Source organism: Crocodylus porosus, unplaced genomic scaffold, assembly GCF_001723895.1.
Source record: "Crocodylus porosus isolate Cpor-Errol unplaced genomic scaffold, CroPor_comp1, whole genome shotgun sequence".
Taxonomy (NCBI): domain Eukaryota; kingdom Metazoa; phylum Chordata; order Crocodylia; family Crocodylidae; genus Crocodylus; species Crocodylus porosus.
In genome coordinates this window covers 11050217-11078196 of record NW_017728906.1, presented here as the reverse complement: position 1 = coordinate 11078196, position 27980 = coordinate 11050217, and the positions used below count along the sequence as shown (strand labels likewise).

The window sequence follows — 27980 nt, the reverse complement described above, 5'->3', positions numbered from 1 at the left end:
TCTGCTTAATCTGGGTCTTAGGTGGCCAGGGCTGCACTGCACCACGGGAGGGCACTGAGCGCCCAATGCCAGCAGGGGGCCCTGAGCGCCTAATGGCTGCTGCTGCAAGGGGGCTGCATGCTGTGCAGGGATGGGTGGGGAACCCACCCCTCCTGAGCAGTCTCCCTCACCTCCATACAATCCCTGCCTACACACACATCCCTACTTAATGGGGATAGTGCCTGGGTCACTGGTGCAGCCTTGCCCTACTGTTATTTGAGAAAGGGAGCAGCCATAGAGATGCTCTGGTTGGGTGCCAGAGTGTCTCCTTGGAGGACTCAGCTTCTGGGTGCCACATTTTTCTGCAGGGTTTGTATTTTTTTTTTTTTTAAATACCAATGTTTGCCAGTATCAAATTTAGAGTCCCCATTCTAGATTGTGGGGAACATTGTTTGTTCCCAGCATGCCTCTTGCAGCATCTCAAACTGCTTTGAGATGCCACAACAGGTGCGTGTGCGCTCATCTGGATGCACCCATAGGGTTTAATTCTATAATTTGCACATAAAAATTGGGAAAAGTCAAGGAGAGAATGAGCTAAAGCCCAAGTTGGCAAGGAGTCAAAGACTGCAGGGGTAGCTGCTCCTGTGCCTTCATACAGACTACAGACTTGGTTTATTGGAACAGTTAAGTCCACACTGGGTGTATCTACATGTAATGCTAACTGCACAGTAGCCTAATTCTACTGCAGTAGCATGCAGGGCAAAATCCATGCTAATACATTACTGCACAGTAGTATCAGGCTGCTGCGCAATTAGCATCACTAGAAAGCCATGTGCCGGCAACTACCATGCAGCATCAGTTAGTGCACATTGATTTAGTACTTGGTTATGCACTGTAACTATGGCACATTAATGAACATGTAGACACACCCACTTTTTGCCAGAAATGAAAGCAGTTTATGACAAGTTAAAGCAAGGAACTCAAAAAATAAAATATGAGCATTTCCTCCCTTTTTCTGAAAATGTTATGATATTATGAGAACTTGTGTGTGAAATCTGATGGCAGCTGGCTAGCACAAAAGAGGATGAGATCAAATTTCCCAAATGTACCAAAAGAAAAAAAGACCAAAAGAAAAAAAAACAATAGCACCTCAAAATTAATTTATTAATTAATAAATTAGAAATATATTAGAAATATTATAGAATTCAAAGACTCAAAAGAGAAAACACCTAGCTATTCTGCTCACTCTGTCATATAGAAAATTCACAAGCTAAATGAGTATCTGTTGACAATTTGAATATGTCAAAGTTGTTTCTCCCCCTAGTTTTTAATAAATGACATTTCCTTTTTCTCTTTGTCTTAGATTACTGGCATCAATCCATTTTGTTCTTCTGCTTAATCTAATAACCCTGAAGTTTCTCAGACGATTTAATCTAACTTCAGAGTCAAACTTTGCCTTGAGAAGGATCAGTCCCATAAACTTCACCAAATGTTACAGTGAGGACAGGATAATAATTCAATTCTCTACACAAAGTTATGTGGGGAGGGGAGGAAGGAAGGACAAGAGAACAAAATATATTAAAGTTAGAATTCAGCAATATAACAGATAGGCAGGGGCAATCTAGACTATATTACTTTATGTACCATATGATTCAGTTTGTAGCTGCTTTTTATCTCACTAAATCAGATTTAAAGCAGAACTGTTAAGGTGTCACTGTTAACAGAATCAGCAATATAGCCCTTGATGCAGGGGCACTACTGATCCTGTTCCCACTATGCATATACATATTTATTTCTTTTTAAATCTCTGTTAATTTGTTATTATAGGCTAGCTTTTGACTGTATTCTAAAAGACAGTACATTCACATGTAGAAAACAGGGATACAAGATCCTAAACTACTTCACTGACAAGCACTCCTACTTACATTTGTATGAGCTGTTGTTGCTTGGAAAGCTCTAGTAAAAACTAAAATGTTTTGTGTGGAATCTCATCCCCCTCCACATACTGTTCCCTTATCTCAGCGTTTCTTATTTGTTCTCAATCAACCTGAAAACAGAGAGATCATAGGGATGTAACCAGACCTTAATTTCTTCTTCCCTTTCTAAAATAGTATCTTGCTGCAGGGTCTTGCCTTCTATGATAGCAAGCAGAGGTAAATCTATTATTTCCCCCCTTCCCAACCCTGTTATCCAAAACCCATTCAGACTCAGTTCTCAGAATATTTTGGAGAGGTGGGGGGAAAGCTTCACAAAAAAAATCATAACGCTATATTCTGAGGTTTCTATCTTTTCATGTGCTGTTTAAACCACTCAAGAGCTCTTCTAATAGTAGTGTCACAGTTTAAAGCTCTCGGGAAATTTACTAACCTTAAATTACAGTACTTATGGGCATTCTCCAAGTGCTCCATCTCCCTTAGTTGTATATTGTCTCTTAACTAGCGTTTCAGTTTGAGCTTGGAGTGCAGTAATTTTCTTGGTGGTTTCTTCTCCAGGCTTTCCTTGTCACTATTTCCATCCACTACTTTTTCCAGCTCCTAAACTCCAGAGTCTGTTCTACTAGCTGACATGCAGAAAATATACCATCTTGTAGCCTCCTGCTAAGAGCCAGGTATAAAGACTCTAAAAAGCCTTTTCATATATCCCTTCAGAACAAAGGAAAAGCTTAGATTTCTTCATAACAGTGGCTTAATTTCAGCAATTAACTACATTAGCTCCTCTTCATCCACAGCTGCCAATTGTCATGTCAGAATTGGTTGATGGCTCGCTTTCCTAGGGCTTAATAATAGAGGGCATTTTTCTTGGGGGCAGGCTATTTGTAGATCAGTCATAATATGAAGATCTCACCTAGTTATTAAACATGCTAGAAAAGCTGGTTTTCTTATCAGTTCTGTATCTCTCATAATGCCTGTCTACTAACTTTCATCAGACGCCAGGATCTTTGTCTACATGGCCAGAATGCAACTAAGTGGTCATTAGAGGCCACAAGGACCTCTACACTGACAGGCTGAGAGCACTAAAAGGAATAGCTTCTGTCACTTGAAGAAAACTGGGTAATATGCCAAAAACAAAAGAAAAACAATCTAATGACTTGATTTTTTATTAATGTGATAATTATTGACATAACAGGGATCTTAGAAATGTGCTGGAAGAATGAAAATCAATGGGATGCTGTAATACCAGGAAGCAAGCTATATAGGAACGATAGTTTGTACTGATGGGGGAGTGGCACTCTACATCAAAGCCTGCATCAAGTCAAATAGGGTAGATTTTTCAAGTGATAAGAGGTACCATGGAATCCCTATGGATAGAAATTCCATGTTTCAACTAAAAGAAAATGCTTCTGAGGATATATTATCCACCCACCCCCAACCTAGATGGCAGCAGCAAGCTAGACATACTAGGGGAGAGAGGCTACAAAAGCAGAAAACACAGTAATAACGGGCAACTCCAGTTATTCACATATAGACTGGCTCTGTCTAACCTCAGGCCAGGATGCACTTACCAAATATCTTGATATTAAAAAATATTGTTTTCTAGAGAAATTAGTCCTGGAACTTACAAGAGGAAAGGCCATTTGTGACCTAGTCCTAAGTAGTACATAGGATTTGGTACAAAGCGTAAGTGTTACTGAGACACTCTGCAATAGTGTCCCCAATGACATTGAGTGTGACACCCATGTAGGACAGGAGATGAGTAGAAAATCTACCACAGTAACAGTTAACTTTAAAAAGAGACACTATACTAAGATGAGGAAGCTAGTCAGATGTTTAAAAGGGCCCCTAAGGACGTGAAGATCTTGCAAGCAGCATGGGCACTACTTAATAACATCATATTGGAGGCACAGAACAAGCGCACAACACAAATCAAAAAAGGAGAGTAGACCAAAAGATAGCCAGCATGGTTGAATGGTAGAGTTTGCAATAAACAGAAAAAAAGACTACTTTCAAAAGATGGAAGACAAATCCTAATGAGGAAAATAAAAAAAAGAGAAAAACTCTGGTAAATCAAATGTAAAAGCATAATAAGGCAAACTAAGAAATAATTTAAAGAGAAGCTTCCTAGAGAAATATAAGGTAACAATAAAAATTACTTTAGGTACATTAGATGCCAAAGACCTGCCAGGGAGTCAGCAGAGTCTCTGGATGAACAGGGTGTAATAGGGGCACTAAGGGATGACAGGGCCGTTGCTGAGAAACTAAATGCATTTTTGACAAGGTTCTTTGGATGAATCTGATATCCTTTATTATGCCAACTTAAATAGTTGGAAAACATTTTTTTTTAGCAAGCTTTTGGGTTTAAAAATCCTTTGTCAGGCTGAGGAAGCCTCTACAGTTGGTGTGTGCACTTCCTGGATGGAATGAATAGTCTTCCTGGACTATTCATTCCATCCAGGGAGAGCGCACACCAACTGTAGAGGCTTCCTCAGCCCGATGAAGGGTTTTTAAACCTGAAAGGTTACGAACAATTTTTCCCCCAACTATCTAAGGTGGTCTAATAAAAGATATCAGATTTACCTGAAGAACTTTGTCTGCCTATCTCCTTAGACTAACAAGGCAAGAACCTACACCCTGTAAATGCATTCTTTGCATTTGTCTTCACTGTGGAAGATGTTAGGGAGATTCCCTCACTGGATTCACTCCTCTCTGGGAAAAAGTGTGTGAAGCTGGTTCAAACTGAGTTTTCAATAGATGAGGTCATAGACAAAATTTATAAACAAAACAGTGGCAGATCACCAGAACTTAATGGTGTTTACCTTTGGGTCCTGAAGGAGTTCAGATCAGAAATAGCCAAACCCCTAAATGTAGCATGTAATATATCACTAAAACAGTCCTGGTACCAGAGAACTGGAGAATTGTCAATGTGACTCCTATGCTTTAAAAAAGCTCTAGAGGGTACCCTGGAAACTACAGGTAGGTGGGTCTAACTTTATTTCCTAGAATGCTGATAGAAACAAACAATAATAAAAAAAGAATTGTTCAGTCTATGGTTGGACATAACTTGCTGGTGGGTGGAAATCAACATGGTTTTGTCAAAAGAAAATCATGCCTCACCAACCTACTTTATTGACTTTATTGACAGCTTTTAGGGTGTCAATAAAGCAGGGGGATCAGGGAGATCCAGTTGACAATGGACTTTAAAAAAAAGCCTTTGACAAGGTACCCCATCAGAGGTTTTTGATGAAGTTAGGTAGTCATGGGATTACAGGGAAGGTCCATTAATTGATTAGAAATTATCTTGACGATATAAAACGAAGAGTGAATATAAATGGTCAGTTCTGGGGATAGAAAGAAGTAAACAGTGGGGTTCCCAGGGATCAGCATTGGTACCAGCGCTGTTTAACATGTTCATAAATGATGTGGAAAAGGGGGTGAATAGTTAGGTGACCAAATGTGTGGATAACACAAAAATATGCAAAGTAGTAAAGACCAAGGAGGACTTTGAGGAACTACAGAAGGATCTGGCACTATCGAGTGAATGGGGAACTAACTGGCAGATGAAATTCAATGTAGTTAAGCATAAAGTGATGCACATGGGCAAAAAACAACACAAACTATACCTGCACTATGATGGACTCTATGTTACCTGTTTCCACATTAGTGGAATCATTGTGGACAGTTCACTAAAAATATCAGTTCAGTGCTCAACAGCCATCAAAGCAGCAAACAAGATGTTAGGAATGTTAGAAAGCACCATTATGCCTCTTTATAAATCTCTGGTGCATCCACACCTTTAATATTGTGTTCAGTTTTGGTCTCCACATCTTAGCACAGATATAGAATAGGGGTGTCCAACCTTTTTGAATGTGGGGCTGGATCATGGACTTTTTATCACCCAGTGGGCTGGTGAGCCATATTCAAAGACCTCACAGGAAGTGGTATCACATCAGGGAGTGATGTCACGTGACCTCTGACACCAGTGAAGTTGCAGGAAGTGACAATGAAATGGGTCTAGAAATGTGGTTTAAAATCCAAAATAAAAACAATATAAAAAGCAACAAAGAAATAATACCAAACTCTTGACTAAAATAAACACTTTTGCTTCTACTCACTTCTCAATGAATGAAAGAAGCATAATGGAAGTCGACAGATCAAATGTGGAAAAGTTATCAGCCAGAGAGGAAACTAATCAAAGCAACAAAATATGGGCATTTTTGAGAATAATCTTCAAGAAGATTTATTTTTATTGAATTAATAATTTGTTAGTAACACATCTTTAACAAGTAGTAACAAGTTGAACCTCCAATCCCTCAGAAAGAGAAACAGAAGCATCGTCTGGATGAAAGTGGTTGGACCTCAATGACCAGCAGGGGTAGAATTTAGATTTATCTGGCCCGGTGAAAGATGCTTACATGCCTCTTCATTCACGGCTATCATATCCAATGTTACCCCATCTTATCCCTTTTATCAGCAATACACTACCTGCTGGTTAAAGAGGCAGAGGGCCCCCAAGAAAAGGGTATCATTGCTCTGAAGCTGGTATACCCTTTATGGTTGTTACCACTCTGCCTTGTGCTTGGCTTGCTGTGCTCAAGGCTGGATTAGTGGGGTGAACTTTCATTGGCATACCCAGCTGCAAAGCAGCAGACTAGGCATTGATTAAAATAACCCTCCCAAAATAGTCTTGGAGACTAGCTTAGCTGAGTCACCAGGCTGAAAACAGGTCACCTGGTCTAAGGTCAGGTTGGTGGCAACCACAACACAACCAGCCCTACCATGTTATAGCTCAGAGAAATAGAGAGGAAAGGGGGAAATGGAAACAACAGCTGATCTGGCAAAAGCCTCTCTTGTTTGTACTTCGTCCAAAGATCTGATAACTTATCTCATAGTACAACAGCTACTGCACTGAAGAGGATGAAGCAGAAGGAAGATGAACTACTGTTGTGTTTGTTCTCTTTTCTGAACACCATGCTTTACAGGCAATAGATAGCTCATTAATCACTCGTCCGTGCTGGTTGAAGCTTGCTGTACAAACACACCCAGGAAAGCAGGGAGTGGCAAGTTAGTTTAGCAATCAGAAAGGAATCAGAAATCATTACTCTTGCTGCAACTGTGGCCTATGGATTCAGCACCAAGACTGGGAGTCAGGCAAGCTGAACTACATTTCCAGCTCTACCACAGACTCACCACGTAACTTCAGACAAACTGCCAATGCCAGATTTGGAAAGGGACTGGGCGCCTACTTGTTCCATGGGAGTACCTCACCTGTACTCCATAAGGCAGCAGGCATCCTGCCACCAGTCCAACAAGACCTTGGGAAGAAATTTCCAACAGCTTCTTGCCAATGGGAGGAGGTAGAAATTAAAGAGAAAACCTCTTCCCCTTTTCCTTTTGTCCATGTGTTAACTGACAAGGCACAGAACAGAGCCTGAAAACCTCGTTGTATTTCCAGTACCAGCCCTCTGTACACAGAGGTTAGAACAGCGAGGGAGTGGAACAGACTGCCTAGGGAAGTTGTGGACTCTCCATCATTGGAGGTATTCAAAAACATGTTGGACAGCACTGGTTGGGCATGATCTAGGCCAGCGTTTCTCAAAACATGGGTCGCGACCCAAAAGTAGGTCTCAAGAATATATGAAAGGGTCACGAGCAAACTTGAAAAATGGGTTCTCCTTTAAAGGAGAAAAACATATAACTGTGGCTTTTCTCTTGTGGGCTGGCAGAGTTCCAGCCTGCAAGGGGCTACTTGGGGCCCCTCCATGCCCTACACACTGGGGCACTGGGGTCTGGAGGTAGGAGCAGTGAGGGACACTGGGTCGGGATTGACCATCTATGTTTACAAATGGGTCCTGGTACAAGAAAGTGTGAGAACCACTGATCTAGACTGGGGTGGGCAATTATTTGAGGCAGAGTGGAGCAACACAGGGCACTACCCTTGCTCCTCAGGCTCCTGGTGGTGAGCCAGATAGGATCAATTGGTGGGCTGGATACAGCTCGTGGGCCATATTTTGCCTACTCCTGATCTAGGCATAGCTATGCCTATGTTCTACTATGGGTACTTCTCATGCTTCTGGGCCTTGCTGGTTGCCCCCACCACCACCCTTCCACTTTCTGCTATATGTGCCAGGCTGTTTTTAAGTCTTCCTAAGAGGTACTGGGTGTTGGCTACAGCCGAGGGTAGGAACTTTGACTGGGGTGTGCCAATGCTCCTTCTGGGACCAAATCCAGAGGTTCAGAGGTAGGCAACCCCTTCCATGGGTGCCAGAGCATAGCACACAAAGGCATTTTTCTTGGCACGTGTGCCTCGGGGCAGACTTCAGGGGAAGGGCCAGGGCTGTGCTGCCTCAAGGACAGAGCCCCTCATGGCTTCCCCACTGTCTGCCACTGGCACGTCAACATTTTACAAGTCAAGGCTGCGGGTGTTTTTGGTCTGGCCCTACCTGAGATACCCTGGCCAGGCAGGAGGCGGCAGAGACAGACAATGAGGGTGAGCCCGGCTGCTGTGCCGCCTCTGTGGGTCCGCATTGCCATTCCATGCCAGGCTGGAGGGAGCTGGAGCTGGAGCCGGGGCCAGGGCTGGGGCTGGGGCCAGGGCTGGGCTGCACCTCGGGGTGCAGCGAGTGCAGGCTCTACCTGAGCCTGGAGTCGCCCCGCGCGGTGCGGCCAATACCAACAGCCTGGCGGGAGGAGGCACCTGCCCATGCCGCTCTGCCTCCGCCAGTGACCCAGGGCCGGGCTGCCAAGCCGGGCTGCCTCTCACCTGCGGGTGGGGAGCAGCGAGTCACTTGGGCCAGGAAGCGGTGGCTTCCCCACATAGTGCTGGGGATGGGAGGAGGTGGGCTGGGTCTACGCTCCTCTTCCCACGTGTCAGCAATGTCAAGCTGACATGATGCATGTGGGAACCTTGTCCCTTCCCCAGCCCTTCAGCAACCATTAGGAATCTGCTGAGGGGTTGGAGGAGGGACAAGATGTGGGAATGAGAGTAAACAGTGTTTTCCATTACAGCACTGCAAGCCATAGAAAATGCCTTGGTGGGCCGCATGGTGGCCCACAGGCTGTATGTTAGACAAGCCTGATAGAAGAACTCCTTTTTTAAAGTTACATTATGCAGAGTTAGATGTGGGTAATATGGAATGGCAGACATGCATTTTGGGAAAATTAAATATACTGCTAAACCAAAATAATTAGTTTCCCCTGTAAAGAGTTGTCTGTTAAGCCACATCAGAAGGATGCGACTACAGTGAGAATCCAAAAAAGCTAGACTACTGAGTGGAAAGGGAAACATACATTGGATGATATTAGGAAAGCAAACCAAGACTCTGTTGTGGACTTCAACACCCTCTAGCATAAGACTGTATCTATTGTGGATTAGATGATACCTGGAGGAAAAATGGGGATGCTTATGATAAATGGATTTGTTTTGCTTTGCATGTTTCTTTGGCTGATGCAGCTTGTTTTTGATGTAGTATATGAGAACTCTCTAATCTTTGATTTGTCTGATCAAAAACAAGATATTTACATACCTTTAAGTAGTTTACGTCACCACTGTCTTCTGTACTGCAGAAAAAAGGACTTTATGGCTTATGATTGGCTTGGGTCTTTTTAGCTACCTAAAAAAGATTGCTGTGTAAACAGTAATCTTTTTGTGACACTCGTTTCTTTTTAGCACAGGGATTAAGCCAGAAAGGAGGAGGCAGTATTTCCTAGAAATATTGGAAAGGCATATTGTACTTGGTCACCAATAAAGGAAAGATTCACAGAACAATATCACTGTGGAGTACACAGCTAGATTCTTATATGGAGTACCGCATACCCTGTGGGTACCTGGCTGTTAGAAAGGTAACCTCTGTAGAAGGGAAATAAAGTAACATGAATTCTAGGAGCAGAAAGTCTTTGTAAAATCACCTAAAGCACTATGTTTAACCTTTAAGTGGGAAAAAATCTTATGTGGAATTCAATAGATTATATGCTGCTTTAACAGATCTAGTAACATGTGGACTGGAGTACAGTGGATGTCCACAAGTACTCCCAGAATACTGCTGGGAGCTGACAGATATGCTCAGATTGTTTTGACCTTGAGGCTATGAATAAAACAGCCTGAAAGAAGCGCCCTACTTTATGCAACTGGAAGAAATTTTGGTCTATTTGTTTTCTGTGAAATTCATGCAAAAAAGTTCCCCCAAGGTGCCAGTAGATTCTATTAGTGGATATTTTCTTGGCTCACAGGAACATGTTTATGACTTGTGGTATATAAAATAATGGGCTCATATTTTTTTTTTCAAGAACCATACTGCTATGTTAAAGTTTTGCAATCCGAATTGGTGAACTCATACATTTGGCAGAAATTGGTTTCCTCCTGAAGTTGAATAAGGTCAGGAAATCACTTCTTACTTGTCTAGTTAGGTGCTGTAAAATGATTTAATGATCTATTTCTATCTTTTGCATTCTCATAGGCAATCAAAGGAGGATCAGAAGAAATACATGTGGTGAGATGTTCAGGCACAGCTTTGAGAGGGAATGTAGACCTTCCATTTGGGGATCATCTTCCCTTGAATTAACATGAACACTTGCTTAGGGGACAGAAAACTTCAAGAGAGTTCTCTTATACCTGCTGGTCTTTATACATGGCCCTGACTAATCTGATATGAATCACTATCCAGTGGAATAAGCTGTATAACCCTAATATAAAATATTGCTTCATGTATCTTGCTGGTATACATAAAAGACCGGCCAGGGTGACATCTTAGAGACTGAAAGTGCGTGCAGATGGTACATTTAGATCAACCTAACTAGGGTTAAGTTGATCTAAATGCTGATCTGTGCAGACATTTGGGAAGGTTAAACTGGGCAAACAATGGCAGGCTTGATCTAAATTAGTTCACCTGAGGAGGTGAACGAACTTAGACCAGGAACAGGTTAGCCCAATCTAGTGAATACCTGAACATGTTTGGAGTGAAGCCTGGGGCTGGAAAAGCCCAGCCGCTTGCCTGAGCCCCAGGGCTGCACTCTTCCAACCTGGCCCCCCAACTGAGGTATTTTTAGCTCCCCAACAACCCTTCCCACCGACTGACCAGCTTAACCCGATCTGCCAAATCCCGCCATGGACCTGCTAGCCCTACCTGATCCCCTCCCGCCCTCTAACCCTGAGTTATTTACACCAGCTTCCCCATGTGGCTTCTGGCACCAATGAATGTCTGCACACACTGCTCCTGATCTACGATCAAGCAGCTTAAAGCAAGCCATGTGATTGTAGACTGGGTGCAGACTGGGTACATGTTTGCATATACCCTAACTAGTTCAGAGAGGTATAAGCTTTCATAGGTGATGGCTGACTGTCAGATGCTATGCAGAAAGAAGGCATTCTAAATAGAAGGGAAAATGAAATACAAATAGAAGGGAAATGAAATACAAAGTCTAGGGAGGAAGGCACTACTGAGAGAGACGAAGGCGGGCTGAATAGGTCAATAAGGATATACAAGGCAGTTAATTCATCGAGGGACATAAGGGTTATAAAAGCTAGTCCAAGTGATGTGATAACAATTCACTTTCTGATTTACAGATGGCACCAAAGTTATCTGATTAAGCAAAAATATATTGGCTCCAGATAAATCATGAAGTGTTCTCTGGACTAAGTATGCTGTTCAAATTGCTCAGTTTGATGCCACCTGAACTAGTCAAAAGCATGTGCTAGAAGAGCAATTCCTGCTAAAACTGTCACAAAAATGCCCTAATATAATTTTGTTAATTTTCTGTTGAGGGGTGCTCAGGGCATTGTGGGATATAGTCACAGACTCTGGCTCCATTGTGACATTGGTTTTAGTCTAGATCATTCTCTGTAATGATTATAGGCTCTATCTTGCAGTCTTTGTGATAGACAACAACAGAGATAATATACACCTGTCCTTCCATTATGCATCTTGATCTTATGCCCTAAATTGAGCTATTAGGTACATTACCCCTTTTAGGATAAAGGCATGGTTCAAACATCTTAAGAAAAGACAAGGGGAAAAACACTTTCCCCCTCCACAAAAATAGGGAGGGGAAAAATCACAGAGCATTCTGGCTTCCTTTACCATTTTGAATTTTCCAGGGATTGATTTGATGCACTACCCTGAACTAATGCATCCTTGGCCTGAGAAAAGTAATAAAGAAATACATATAATACCTTGCTGCAACTGGATACGTTAACAGGGTGGCCTGTCTTCTTAAGAGAAGGCAGCTAGTTAGACTGAAGGGCTGCAGCTGGGGGAAGGCTAATGAGGGCATGGCTTACTGGGAATTAAAAATCACAGCAGGCAGAACCAGGGGCAGAGTGAGGGAGAAGCAGGGGAGGCAGGAAACCCCTATGCTAGAAGGAAGCCCACTTGGGGAGGAAGACAAGCCAAAGTGGACCCATCTCAAGGACCCAGATGATAACGTTCCTGTTTACTTTGGCTTGTGAAGAATTGTACATAACTGGGGCAGGCTGAGAGGCTTTCTAGGCAGAAGAAGGCAGCAGGATGAGAGACTGCCTAAGTGCCTAGGCTGCTGAGAGATGCTCAGGGGAAAGACAAAGCCTGGCTGAGAGGTCCCGAGACAGCAACCTGTCACAGGTACACATATTCCAATGATGCTTGTCCTCCTGTATGCTGACTGAAGTTAGCTCAGTGTTTACAGTAGAGATAGGGCACCCTGATACCAGCTTAGCCTAATGGGATTGGAGCATACAAGTCATGGGCAGTGATTTTTCTGCTCTATTCAGTGAGGTGATACCCCACATGGAGTTGTATCCATATTTGAGCACTTCTTTTCAAGAAAGAGGTGGACAAATTGGAATTAAACATCTCAGAACCATGATTTACAAAGAAGGTTTGGAAGCTCTGTGATTATTTAGCCTAGAGAAGAGAAGACCGAGGAGGGATTTTATAAGTTTTCTAATACATTAAGGGCTATAAAAAAGATAATGGTAAGAGATTATTCCCTTTGTTCAGAGGGGACAGGACAAGAAACAGCGCTCTCAAACTGCAGTAATGGAAGTTTAAGTTGGATATTAGGAAAAACTTTTTGGTGATTAAGCTCTGGAACAAATTACCTAGAGTACTGTGGAATTTCCAACACTGGGTTTTTAAGAACAAGTTAGACCAGTGGTGCTCAATCTCCAGGCCATGAGGTTCTGGAAATCTAGTAGTGGAGAAGCAGTGGCAGCATTAATTGCTGTTCCCCTGCTGCTGACAAATATTCATACCCCTGGGGAACCCTATAGGCTGGATGATGTGGCCCTGCAAGCTAAATTGCTTGTCTGCAGTGGGGCCAACATGCAGGGTCACTATGCAGCTGGATTTGATGCATGGGGGTAGGGCCAGTGCGTGGTCAGCCCTGTGCAGGGGTTGCAGTCATGTGCTGACCCTGTGTGCCAGATCTGGCCTGCAGACTGGCTCTGTGCCACTCGTTCAGCCTGTGGGGCTGGAAAGGTGAACAATGCTGAGTAAGACAAATGCTTGGCTGCAATAATTTAGGTAGGGGTGATTTAGGTAGGTGCCTTGAGCAAGAGGTTGGACTAGATGATCCCCTGAGATTTCTTCCAGCCCTATTTTTTCCTCTATGATTCTATAATGTATCTTTGTTTTCTTCTGAAGAAGTCTTGCTCAAGCTATAACCAAAGAGATGGGCACATAGAAAAAAAACCCTTAAAAACAAGAGCAATAGGGCTGTGTGAAACTTCAGTCACTGACTCGATTCAGCAGAGATTTGACCTGATTTGGCAGCCTAATCTCCAAATCCAGATTGAATCAGGAGACCCTTTAATCTCTCCAAATTGAATCGGAACCCTCCTGTGGGATGCTCTATCTGCCCCACCATCTCAGTATTTATGTGCCATGCCTGGTACCTTGAGGTATGTAGAAAAAACATTTAAAGCTGTTGTCTATAGCTAAATCGCTGATTCTCTGAATTGGCATCGAATCTTCAGATCTGGATTTGGACAAATTGAATCGGGACAGTGATCTGAATCAACGAATCGAATCACTGTCTTCTGAATTGGGCCGAATCTGAATCAAATATAGCCCGCTTTGCACACCCCTACTGAGCAATTACTCTATGATGCTATTCATTATACACTTACAGAATAGGTAGTTATTGAAGAGTTAAAAAATTGATCAATTTATTTATTTTGCCAATTTTAACTTGTCCTTAAGAGTAAAATCAGTAAGACATCCTATATTTATTCCTCCATTCATCTCTACGTTCAATGTGACATAATTGAGGTTTGAGAACTAAACAAATGAAACATCTATAATGGGAAAAAGGGATAAAGTTTTGCACTGTTTTGTTTTTGTACAGACCCCTAATGCTGGAAGTGGTATTATTTAAAAATAAAAATAATGAATAAATAAAAAAAACAAACCCCAATGCTGAGACTAATATATCTGACCTTGTTTATTTTTTCTTTTTTTTCCTAGCTTGCAGTTCTACATAGTGATGGTCTTTTAAAATGTTGCTGACATTACTGAAACCTTTTTTTCAGATAACTGTTCTTTGGTTTAAATTTAAAAAGCTATTGTTTTGCAAAAACCCTGGTCCTATTATAGGACCTATGATGAATTTGCCAGAACAAATAGAATACTTATTACAATACAGTTACATTAGATGAGTTCCACATTGTGGTTACAAACCACTTCTTAAATTGAAAGTACTTTAGAAAAATAGGTTAAAATAAATTATTTCATGCTAATCTTCTGGCATTCTGTCTCTGTTCCTTTCGAGGGGAGCTCATAATTCCATGTATTCTGGCAGAATGCTTTATTATGCCTGGTGTCTGTAATCAATTTAGTTTCTATGGTGCAGATTAACATTTACTTGAAACTTTCATGTATCTGGTTAAGATTATTAATGCTATATTAATAATCAGATGAAAATTTTATTGTATTGAGAATACTATTTAGCTAAACTGCAGATTCAGTTTATTTACCCATTCATAGGTCAGGTTTGAACAGTCTTCTCAATGTTCAAGAATTGCTGATTTATGAGAGAAAACTATTCTTCCTCATAGCCAACCAAAATTCACTTTGATAATGTAATGAACTTGACTATTAATATAACTGGACTTAAACCTTGAACATAGTCATAACTTTTTTTCTTACTGGATGGCAGTGCTGTAGCAACTAAGTTTGGTGCCCAGGGCAAAGGCCATGTAAGCACCCCACCCCTGCCCTGTGCACAGATCCGGGGGGCACACATACCCCATGCTTGCTCGGGAGTGCACACAGCGGCGGGAGTCACCCTTCCTCCATCTCTGTGCCTCCCCAAACAAGCCACTCATGACTCCATCCTGTGTCCCACCCTGGCTGGGCAGTGCCTGTGGGTGCTCCTTTGCTTTGGTGCCCAAGGTGGTCGCTCTGCAAGCCCCACACTTGCTACAGGACTGCTGTTACCTCTCAGCTCCATGTTCTTGGGGAACCCTGGCACAGGACGCAGCCTGTCTGATTCACAAAGAATTCCCCCCACTTCCCTCCCTTCCCCTCCCCTACCTAAACAAAAACTGATTATGAAAGACTATGAAGATACAGTGGGAGACGCACCTAAAGCCCTCCAGATAAGGGAGCAACTGCCTAAGTCTCATTTGCATCTGGGATGGAACCAGATGACCATTCATTTACCTGGGAGATGGAGAACAGAAAGCCCAAAGCAAAGACTGCAGTGAATTCTGGGATCAGAGAAGCAAGGGAGCACTGCATGATGGGGAATCTGTGCTCCAAATGCTAATCAACCCACATTTACACACACCCAGCTCAGCATTTATCAGACCAATTCTAATCTGGATTTACAAAGGACTCCCCCCACACACACACACCTCATCTAACCAGAACTAATCACCAGTAAAGTTTAATAGGCATCCCGGGCCATACATTCCCTGGTCCCATTATGGGAAGCCTATTTAAACTTGATTGACTAAAACTCAGTTGCCAGGTTAGGGAATGCTGAGGCAAAAGACTGAGTCAGAGGGGGTATGGGCAACATTTGAACAATGGTTAAGGGTTCATCATGGCATCCAGCCCATTGGAGCTCTGACCACAAGTGTTGTCACACTTTTCCCGGGATGACTGGTGGAAGTCCTCCCCACAAAGTTTATGAACACTTCAAGTAATCAATCCCATCCAGTAAGATCTGGACAAGTCATGCTAAGCTGAGGCTTATCCACAACAGATAAAAATCCAAAACCCTGACGCTGCAAGCTATCTATTGTTTCTGAAAACACAATGAGGTATCCCATCCACTATATCTGCTATCCATAAGAATTTCAAGCTGGCTCCTAAGTGTCTGGCTACTCCTTAAAAACTTATGTTTTCCTGGTTGTTAATCAGTTTCTTGAGATGTTCCAAACCAGATAACCCCTTGTCAATAGAAAAGACAATTATTTACACTATTAAATGAGTGCTTTGAAGAAGCTGAACTGAGGGTATAAAAATCTGTAAAAAAGCAGCGAGGTGTGCTTCAAGAGGAGAAATCTCTCTGACACCATCCACTGTTGTTCTCGAGAAGCTGGAAGAAACAGATTGTCTCCCTTCAAGGATTGTGCTAAGAACTTTACCTGTCAGTGTCAGCATTGGAACCCGAGTGCCTTGGACTGGTGAGATCCCAGCTCTTGCCCTCTCTCTCTTCTCTTTTCTCTCTACGCATAGATTTCTGAATCTGAACTGTATTAGTTAAGCTTGAGCTAAGTTTCACCAAATACTTAGTGAAACCAGGGTAGTATTGTAATTGTTTGTATTTGTTTTCCTTTGCATGTCTATTACTACCAGTACTATTATATATTTCATATACTTAGCAGTATATAACTTTTATAGTCAAACTGGTGGTAACTGGGTATATTTTGCCTTCTTTACTTCTCTTTCCCCACTTGCTCTGTAGCAACGCCCCTCTTACCTAAGCTAAAGATCCCTGTGAAGCCCAGAAATACTGTGGGGTCTGCTCATCAAGAGGCTACCCCTGCTAGGACAGTTAGGACAAGAAGATTGGGACGTGCTGAGTTTGAAACACATAAGGGGATCAGCTTGTACAGGCTGATTGACCCAGTTTGGCTCAGACATGCCCTAATGAATTGAATGCTGGCCCATGAGGGTGTCAACTGGACACCCAGCTGGATTCAGAGGTATTCTGTTTACCTGTGTGCTTGTGTCTGACTGCAGTTTATTGTTGCTCTGATGAACTGATTCTTGGCATATAAGGGTGTCAGCCTGTCTATGCTGGTCAACCCAGCTGGGTCAGACATGTCACGTTAATTTGTGTGTGTTTGTGTGTGTATGACTGATTTGATGACTGGAGGAACCCAGCCCCATTAAAACTGAGTCCTGCAAGATAGCTCCATAGGGGGTGAGGACTTGCAGAAGGGAGAGATACAGCTTCATATAGAAACACAAATAACACAAGCAGCACATTGATAGAATTACAAAGACCCTAGAAATGTATCCCTAATAAATGAGCACGCCCCAAAATGATTGCCAAATCTGGTAACGCTGCTAGATGGCAAACTTTAGCAAGATAATTTAATATCTAATATAAAATATGGGGCTTTATCCTGCCCTTCTAGGTACAGAATTGCCATGGAATTTAAATGAGAGTTCCGGACTCAGTATCTACAAGCTCAGACATCTGGCATTATACTTGTCTGAAGATTTTAGATAATTTTTCCAGAGCACTGTGTACCATTATTTGTGGTACAAATATAGATGCTTATTTTTTCTTCAATAATGTAGTCTCCCTTTACAGAAATGCATGAAAAATTCCACCAATGAAAATAGTGGAGAACTTCCAAACAAACCAAACAAACTAAGAGCACAGAAAAATCTGTTAATAAGCTTGTATGGTGATGTAAATTTGAGTTGATGGATCCAGATGTTAACAGCAAACTTCAGGTTACCCCACAAAGCTAAACTTAGAAAGACCAAAAGGAACTAAGCTTCTCATGTTAAAAATGAAGCACTTTTATTAATATGGTAATATAGGACTAACTTGAGAATAAAAGTAATAACTACCTTCTTACTTACCTAACAGTTTATTAAGTGCTTTTCAGAAGAAGATGGAATAAATCAACATACTGACAGACTCAATGTTCATTTAAAAACATAGTCACAGAGAAGTAGAGCTGGAAGGGACCTCCACAGGTCATCTAGTCCAACCCCCTGCTTGAGGCAGGATCATCCCTATCCAAGCCAGCCCATAATCTAAACTCTACATAAAAATACCCTTAACCCTAACACAGCTTAGCTGTAACACCCTAACCTGCCATGGATAAAGCAGGGGAACCATGGCAGCCTATGTCCTGCTTCTATACATGTTGTCAATATAAGCTCAAGTGGTCCCAGGTAGAGGGCCATGCCCTCTGCCACAAAGGAAGGCAAAACTCCCATAGTCCATACCAATCTGACCATGAGATAAAATTCCTTCCTGATCCCAAATGTGGCAAACAGTCTGACCCTGAGTGGAGATTAAGCTCCTCTAGCTGAGAATCTCTGGCTTTGCTCCTAGCACGAGAATTGGCACACTCCAATTGGAGTCCCCAGCCTTGGCTATAGCCAATACCCAATGTCTCTGGGGAGGTTTACAAATTTACCTCCTTACATATATAGCAGAAAAAAGGCAGGGGACAGAGGAGGGAGCCACCAGCGAAGCCCAGAAGCATGAGAAATACCCATGCTAAAAAATAGGCAGATCATCCTCAACCTGTGGCTGTCTAACCTCTTCTTGAACAACTCCAGTGATGGAGAGCCTACAAACTTCCTTAGGTAGTCTGTTCCACTGCCTCAGTATTCTCACAGTGAAGAAGTTTTTTTCCCAAATATCTAATCTAAATTTCCTCTGCTGCAACTTCAAGCCATTAGTCTGCATCATCCTCTCTGTACCAAGAGAGAAAAGGTGCTTTCCCTCTTCTCCATGACAGCCCTTCTAGTATTTGAAGACTACTATCATGTCCCCTCTTAAGCATCTTTTCCATAAGCTGAACGTGCCTAGATCCTTCAGCCTCTCTTCGCATAACCTGCCTTCCAAGCCTTGACCTGCACTGATCATCTTTGTTACCCACCTTCGGACCCTCTCTCACTTCTCCACACATACTAGTCAGCTTTTATAGAGCACTCAGACCTTTAGTAGTTTATGATCCAATTATCTTCAAATGGATTTTTCATAGAGAGCAATGACCAAATATTAAATACATTTCATAGGAGTCCGTAAGATCTTTTTTAAAGAAACTTTTTGCAAATAAGTACTGGGATGTGGGTGAGGAAAAGGAGGTTGGGAGCAAGAGAATGAAAGAAATCTTGAAGTTGGGACTGAATATCACTTAAAAACTTCCCACAATGATTACATTGAGTAAATGACACCGATAACCAAATCACACACAGAGATAATGAAAGAAAAATCAGTCACTTCAAACTATATGGTGCTCGGGGCACAAATGTGATCAAAACAGGAAGAACAGAACTATAGCTGGTGCAATTGAGTAAACTGTTCAGATAAGAGAAACTTACACTTGTTGTATAAGCAGCTTCAGGGTCATCCTCCAACACTCGTGACAGGCCAAAATCGGAGACTTTACACATGAGGTTACTGTTGACCAAAATGTTACGAGCTGCCAGATCTCGATGTACATAGCCCATATCAGAAAGATACTTCATGCCAGATGCAATTCCACGCAGCATGCCAACCAGCTGGATGACTGTGAAGTGCCCATCGTGTTTCTGCAAGTAAGTTAAACTGTAAGTTCAAAGTACATGTGTTGTTTTGATGGACCACAGGTTACATTTAAACATGGTCATTACTTTATGGTCCAATCTTACACCCTTAATTCAGGCAAAACCCCCAGAGAAATCATATTTTCTCATTTTCTTATAATGTCACTGGCAGCCAGTTCCTCTTCCCAGCTTTCATGCCCAGCACCCTGAGCACAATACTCTGCACCTTTTCTCCCTACTCTTTTTTTATTTCTGCCTTAGCCAGGAAGGAGTAGTTTGGGGCGGGAGCCATGTTGTTTTATGTCTGAACAGTACCTACCACATGTCCTTTCGACTCTAAGAAGGAATATGATCTTATGCTTAAACAACCAACCTGAGAGCTGGGGCAGAGTATCTGGCTTTTTATCAGAGATTTCTTGTTTGGCCTTCAATAAGTCACCTAGCTTCCCTGTGCTTTAATTCTTCCTCTGTAAAATGAAGAGAATACTTCGCTACCTGAAAGGAGCATTAATAAAAAAAGGAAAGTACTTAGCTACTACATTGATGGGGCCATATAAGTTCCTAGATGGTTCCTAGAAAAATAGCAATGGGCCTTTTGTCTGACTTATGCCTACTCTGTCAGACTATTGTAATAAACTGCTTACAATAGCAATTTTGTGACCTCTGCTCATAGATATTTAGTTTCTCATGGATTATTCAGTCAGCTAGCTTTTAAGTTAGTAGGAACAGCCAAAAAAACCCCTAAGCTACATTTTCCTGCAGAATTAACCTTTTAGTCCTTCTTTCAATTTCTGTAGGTATTAGGCCACTGAGAGATGTTCAAATAAAGGGAGATTTGGTCCCTGATCCCAATAATCATGCCTCTTGCCATACTACACATGCATGGGAGCAGGTGTGATTTATTTATTTTTTTGGAGTCAGTGATCAGATCCCAATTGAGCCCTATTTGTTAGTGCAGGGGGAACCTGGGATCATGGCCATGATCCTGGGCTCCCCCTGCACAGGCAAGTTGAAAGCCTGGTGGCAACAATCAGCTGATTATTATCTGGCTTCAGGACAGTATTGGGGCTCTAGCTGATCCTGGTGTGGTCCTTGGAACTGGTTGATAATCAGCTGATTGTTGGCTAGTAGAGACTGCACCAAGGCTTGGTTGAAACCTCAGTGCAGTCCTAACCTTGCCACATCATCATAATGGAAACCAGCCACAAAAATATTCCATGTTTTGTGTAATTTTTTTTGGCAGTCAATTCTCTGAATGTGTGGCTGGGTTACTATTTAAGATGTGATTAACAGAATAATTCCATCTTAAGTTTAACATCTGCCAAGTGCCTTAGGCTGGATATTAACATTAGCTAGCAGGATATTTCTGTTACTTCACACTTCAAAAGCTGCCCTTTAAAAATAAGATTTTGGCAGAATAGCTTAACAGTAAAACCCACCGTGAAAGTAAGGCCAAATTCCACAAAACACTAAAGCTCATGCTGAACTAAACTGAACCTCTGTGTAACAAAGCATTTAAACATACCTGGCATGCTTCACTGAAAGGGGACCAAGAATAGATCACACCAGTTCATTTCATAATCATTATGAAGGATTAATAATTAGTTTCCAATAATTTAGTCAGTATTGCCCATAGTTGTAGTGGTATCAAACACATCCAATCATCATAGAAAGAAGTTACATTAAGGATGAACAATGGATTAAATCTTTTAGGAAGTCCTCTATGAATTGGTTTCATTTTTCCCCTTCCCTCAGCATGTTACTACATCAGTCAGAGTAATGCAGCACTGGATACATCTCATCCACTTAGAAAGATAGCTCTTTGGGGCAAAGACTGTCTTTCTGTTATGTGTTTGTTCAGCACCTAGCACAGGTTGGCCCTTATCTATGATTAGGCTCCTAGGATCACTCACAATATTTCTAAGAATAGTGCATTTTCCTCGGAGTTGGAAGTTAAAGAGTGATGAAGGATGCTACTTCCTTGCTACAGAAGGGGTGGTGGCATTTCTGCCCACCTGTGAAACTTTTTCCAGTCATCATTTGGCAAAGGAATACAACTGGTCACATGAATAAATGCTGCCAATAATCCTTGTATGGGTTTGCTAAACAAAAAATTATGTTAAAGTAATTGAGTGAAATTGCTTCTCTTGGTGTACTAATTTATCTTTCTTCTGAATCTGTGATGAAATCTCTTAACTCTAAATGAATACCTAGGAAATGAACCCTCTTCACACCCTCCTAATCCTGCCTATGGAAGAGATATATGTTCTTCACCAAGGTTACTCATTTAAGAGGTCTCCACTGTATAATTAATGTAAAAAAAGATAACCCAGACAGGGAAAACTTTAGTGTTATTAGCTTTTTATGTTACTAATCCATCTTCTGAGACAGCGCAGTACCAGATCAAGACCTGCCTCTAGTATATGCTGTACCTGCACTTGAATAATGAATTTAGATGTACTTAAATAGATAGCAACAGGGTAAAATCTTTGGTACAGATAATATGCTATTAAAGTTAAAGGATGTTTTTGCCTACAAAGAACTAGAATTGTGGTCCTGCTTTTTAACAACGTAATTTTATTAAACTTGGTTGGATATACAAACAAAAAGAAGGAAAAATGTAACAAACAAAAAAGAGTAAAATGATGTAATCTCCATGCCTTTTGTAATAAACACCCCAGCTGGGAATACGTCTCTTCTAAAAATCAATTGGCAAAGGGAGGTAAATGCAGCACAACGGGACAGCTTGTTGCATAGACAGTATTTTACCAATAACTTCAGCACAGCGTGTGCTTTCAGTTTTCTTTTGCTGGAGACAAGTCACCAAACTACTGCTACTGGCTCTAAGTATTGTTCAATATATGCTACAGGATATTGGTTGACTCACTGCACCAAAACCCAAGGTCACAACCCCCCCCATAACCCCCACGCACAGACTAACCAACCAAAATAAAAGCAGCATGCCAAAGGGGGAGTTAATGATCAGATTTATAAGCTTTCAGTAATGAATCTTCAAATCAGACTGTATGTCTTTATAAAATGATTCTGACTATAACATTATGGACAGGGACAGGAAAGTGTCTTTAAACTTGGTGCTTATCCACTGCCGTTGTGGTATCGAAACAGCAAATCTTCCCTCAGCAGTCAATCCAAAGATGCAAACTGACAAACCTCTCCAAACAAAACGGAAGTTTGATGACCCTACATTTAAACAAATTGCCTGTAGCAGGATTGCAACTATATAATGTTTCTTGGAAACATAATGACTAGCTTGTGATGGACTTTAAATGAGGGAATCAATAAGTTTCATAATTACTTTCCCTCCTGGCTGTCCTGCAGGTATGGCTGTTTTGGTGCTATGCAATCTACTTGTCCTCTGCTCTTCCAAACGGCACAGCTATAGAGCAATTTTTATAGATTTAGGAGTTTTATATAATTTCTTTCTCTCTAGAGCTGGATTAACATAGGACTGTTCAGGGATCAGTGTCAGGCACTTGGGTATATTATTTCTCCCCTCATGGAACAGGTGCAAGCTCAGTTTGTTTTTAAATAAGCTGCAAGCTCCAACATGTGCAACTATCCCCTGGATTGACTGCTCAAGTGCAGACAGTCAATATGGCCACCTGCGAGTAACTAGAAAAAACTGACTCAGGTGTTCATACAAAGTGCCTAGACTGGAACTCCCCTCCCCCCGTTTTAAAAAAAATTATTACCGCCTTTAGCATCACTAACACTTCTACCATACCACTGGTCATCCAGGTTTAGCTCACCTGACTTATCACCTACATCTACTTTGTCCTTTCTCATTTTCTCCTCCTCTGCTTTCTCCAAATCTCATCATTCCCTACTCCAGGTTTAGTGAGATGTCTATGCTAAACATTGTTGCCCGCATCTATCATTCCAACTGCCTCCCTGTCCTTGAATCCCTTTATTAGCTTCCTGTTTTACAGCATAAAGTTCAAGATTTTATCCCAACTTTTAAAGCTCCTCACAATTTCACACCTACCTACATTTCAATTCTAATTTTATCCTATTCTTCTTCTCACTCCATATGTTCCCCTCAACCCTCTCCCTTAACTGTTCCCTTTGTCTCTTCCCACGCTTGGCTTTGCATCTCATTTCATGCTACCCCCACACATTTGGAACAGTTTCCCTCTTCCTGCCAGCTAAACCATGTTACCACTCCCAGGTCTCTCCTTAATCATTTCTTTTACACTGAGTCCCATGACAGTGTTATTCCCTTGCTTTCTGTGCACTGCTGTCCCTCCATGTATCACATTAGTCTCTCTGATTTAATCTGATGAGGATAGAGACCAGGGGCCAAATTTAACCACTATAACATTCAGTTGGCTCGATGAAGTTGTAGCAAAACCCCCAGATTTTCCTTTTTTTAAATTTTGAAATACATTCCCTCCCCTTCCCCTATTTCTGACTTTCTCGCTATCCCTTGTAAGTGATTACAAGTAGTACTAGGTAAGCTAAGTTCTTGTATGCTATTATTGTAATAAGCCCCCTTTTAATATTGTAAATAGTGTCCTATTATGTTTGTATTGATTATTACTGTTTTATATTGTATTCCTATCATTTTTTGCATTAATTTTTATTGTTTCATATTAACACTGTATTGTTTAGGCCTGTGTCTGTAAAGTCATGTCAAGTTTCCATTTTGTATGTCAAGCCTTCACCTTGCGTCCCCTGCCCTATACAATATGTTGCAACTATGACTTATACCTACCCCTCTTATGTAAATTGGTTTTCCTTGAATGCCTGAAACAAAAGAGTGAATGAATGAGTGAAACACAATGATAGCAGGACCCCCTACTAAATAACCCCACCATCAAAACCAACACCTGGACCAACGACCCAGCCCTTGGAACGACCCTCAGCATTCAAGAAACAAAAGATGAGGTAACCCACCATTGTGTCAAGGCTGCACATGCTCAGTAAGAACACCTGGAGCCCTCTGGAACAGGGCTGACATTACCTGGCCAGGCCCTCCCCATAGGAGATCAGAGGTAGTCTCCCCATAAAAAGGGGTAATGAAGACTGACTCCTTGGGACACCATCTCCATCTGGACCAGCACCATGCCACACCACCTATCTACCCAGAGGCCCTGCCAGCGACCCCCACTCTGGACAACACCTACTGGAGAAAGATCCTGACTGGCCATCGAGGCCCCTCTCCCAGCCTGGATAGGTAGCAATCACCCCCAACTCTCTCTTCAACCAAGGACTTGGACTCTGTTTCTCTTCCCTACCTGGACTTCAATCCTTCTCCTGCTACCATTGTGTGAGTATGTATGGGAGTGCTTATGTGAGCGTGTGTGGGAACCAAGCTGTACAGTGTTCATTTCATAAAACTGTTATTTGGTTCCCTGAGTTGGGTTTTGCTTTACTACCATTCCGGCTCTGCTCCAATCTCTGCTCCTCAATCCTCTGACTTCTGTCTCATTTCTCCCTCTCCTGCTTCTGGCTCACCACCACCTCCAACACCTGTCCCATGCTCCTGTGGCTCCAGCCATCCTGAGCTCCCCTCTGCCTGCAAACCCCTATTTCTTTGCTATTGCCTCATTCCTACTGCCTTTTTCCTGATCTCTGCCACTTGCTCTTTAGTTACCAAGCATCCCAAACATAGGTACCCCAAGCACACACACACACACACACACTATACCACCCAAGTTAGGAACTACCTGTGTGTATGTGTAGGTGGGTGGTGTGTGTGTGAGCTGGCAAATATATATCTATCATTGTGTGTGTAATATACAAATTAGTGTTCCGTGTATGTGTATTGAGTGTGTGGGTATTGTCAACTGATTTTTGTCTAATTTTCAGTGTGTATAGTGTGTGTGTGTGTGTGTGTATGTGCGCACGTGCACTTGAATTGGTGATAGATGTGCATGCGTCTAGGCTGATAATTCAGGATGTATGTGCGTCTGAGTTGGTCGTGGGGGTGTATGTGCCTTATTTGTTTTTAGTGTGTGTATATGTGCAATTGTGTCGCACCCTCCCATTTAACAGTGTGATTTTGAGATCCTGAGAGTTGGCCTGGCCCCACAGGACAACAGTTACAGTAGGTATGAATTTGGCACTAAGTCTCATGCATTTGTAAACCCCCACATACATCTGGGATTCAACCCAATCTGCTGGAAACTTTCATAGATTTATGGATGCTGGGTTGGAAGGGGACCTCAACAGATCATCGAGTCCAACCCCCTGCCCAGGCATCCCCCAGATGCTATCCAGCCTTCTCTTAGAGACCCCCAAGGTAGGGGAGAGCACCACCTCCCTTAGAAGCCCATTCCAAATTTTGGCCACTCTTACCCTGAAGTTTTTCCTGATATCTAGCCTAAATCTGCTCTCTCTCAGTTTGTGACCATTGTTCCTTGTTACCCCAAGAGGCGCCCTGGTGAACAGAGTGTCTCCGATCCCTTGCTGCGCCCCTAATGAATTTGTAGGTGGCCACAAGATCACCTCTTAGCTTTCTCTTGCGGAGGCTGAAGAGGTCCAGGTCCCTCAGTCTCTCCAGATAGGGCTTGTCTTGTAATCCCCTAACCATATGAGTGGTCCTCCTCTGGACCTTCTCGAATCTATCAACTTCCTTCTTGAAGTATGGCGCCCAAAACTGGACACAGTACTCCAATTGCAGTCTGACTAATTTTCTTCATATCCTTTTTTTATTTACCTGTCCTAGATCTATAGGGACATAAAAGCACTCTTCTGAATTATATGGTGGTTGTGATGAAAGACTTTGTTCAGATTCTGAGGGCTTAAGTTTGAGATGGCTTTTGATATTAATACCACCTGGCTGTAGAAGGTATTTATACTGGCAACAATTCAGATAAAATCATGCTGATCATATCACATTTATTATACTGCTCCATGAAATTTTAAATAGGATCTAATAGTTTTGCCAAATAAATTTTCCTCATCAGCTGGGGATATATCTAATGCCCAATTGGCTCTACATTTTTGCTTCCTATCCAGTGTATTGGAAAATGTTGTTTTACATTCAAATATAGATCTGTGTAGCAAAATTTTGCTCTTATGAAATATTCCAGTTCAGCTACAGTAGGTTTGAAGTAGGCTTGCTTTGCCTAAATCATTACAGGTTGGTGAAGAGAATCACTTCAATCAACAAAAATGTCCTCTCTAAGTTTCTCCCAATCAAGATTTGTTCTAAGCACTTAGTGACCTACTTTTTGGAAAGGACATAAGATTTTAGATACGCATAACAATATCTGATTGCAAATAATTAAGATTTTATTTCAGTTTTAATTGATTATATTTATGAAGTCAACAACTGAGCTATCAGAGAATGCTCAGCCATAGTCTGTATCATCTTAGCTTGATGATGGTTTGGATCATTTTATTTTATGATTTGTCTGCATCAACTTATTTTTGCTTTAGTGTATTTATTATTAGTATTTTACTATTCACTGTGATGCAAATACTACTTTGCAGAGGTAAATCATCCAGAATCAGGTTGCAACAAAGTATTGTGCAGAAGCATATAACTCATGTTTTCATCATTATGTGGATAGCATTTGGATTTCATTATTGCGATTGAATTACATCAGCTGGCAATTTCGTCTTTAATCAACTGTTAACAGGACTTAATACAATGGATAACAATCTAGATAAAATAGAAATTATGTTAGTTCCTTTTAAATGGAGCTGAATGATCCCATAGGACACCAGATCTAAGTGCATCTTCAAGCATTAAATGCATGAATATTATGTTGTCATCAGAACAGACTAGGTGTCGTGAACACGATGTATCTTTCTCTTCTTGCTAGAATACCTTTCATTATTTAAAAAAATCCCAACAACAAACAAACTGGATAAGGGCCTTGCTTGGGGTTGCCTGTCTTTTCAAGGCTAGGTTACTGCAATTCTTTAAGCTGTAGGAACTGAGTTCTCTCTAGCTGTTCTCAAACAAGCAACAGAGAAAAAGCTGTTGTTTTATAATGCTTTAAACTATGTTTCCTTTTTTCATCTGTAGCAGTAATAGGCATATATTAGAATATAGCATTAACGTATTATTCACTACCCACTTACAACCCTTGAATCTAGAAGGGTAGATACTTTTGAATGGACTGGCATACTCTTACACACAATTGTTTCACAACTACCTCTGATATGAAAACTTAACTCTGGTTTCCCCTTAAAATTCTATCATAGTTTGCAAATCTTTTTATTGTCTAGGACCACTGTTTGTCATATGTTCCCCATTACTTGACAGGCAAGATATTCACAATGATTAAAAAATTTCCCAAAGTAATTGGCAACAACTTCCTCGGAGTGATATTAAAGATACCAGTCTCCATGGGTGTATCTAGGATTTCAAAAAGGGGGTTGT

The 27980-nt window shown here is 41.7% G+C and overlaps 1 protein-coding gene across 1 annotated transcript in view; it reads right to left on the bottom strand.

The window, feature by feature from the left end:
- EPHA6 (EPH receptor A6) overlaps positions 1-27980 on the bottom strand; it is a 948424-nt gene that overhangs the window by 94666 nt on the left and 825778 nt on the right. The window contains exon 15 of the mRNA XM_019528673.1: positions 19418-19627. Coding sequence (XP_019384218.1) covers positions 19418-19627 — 210 coding nt within the window. The remainder of the gene's footprint in view (positions 1-19417; positions 19628-27980) is intronic.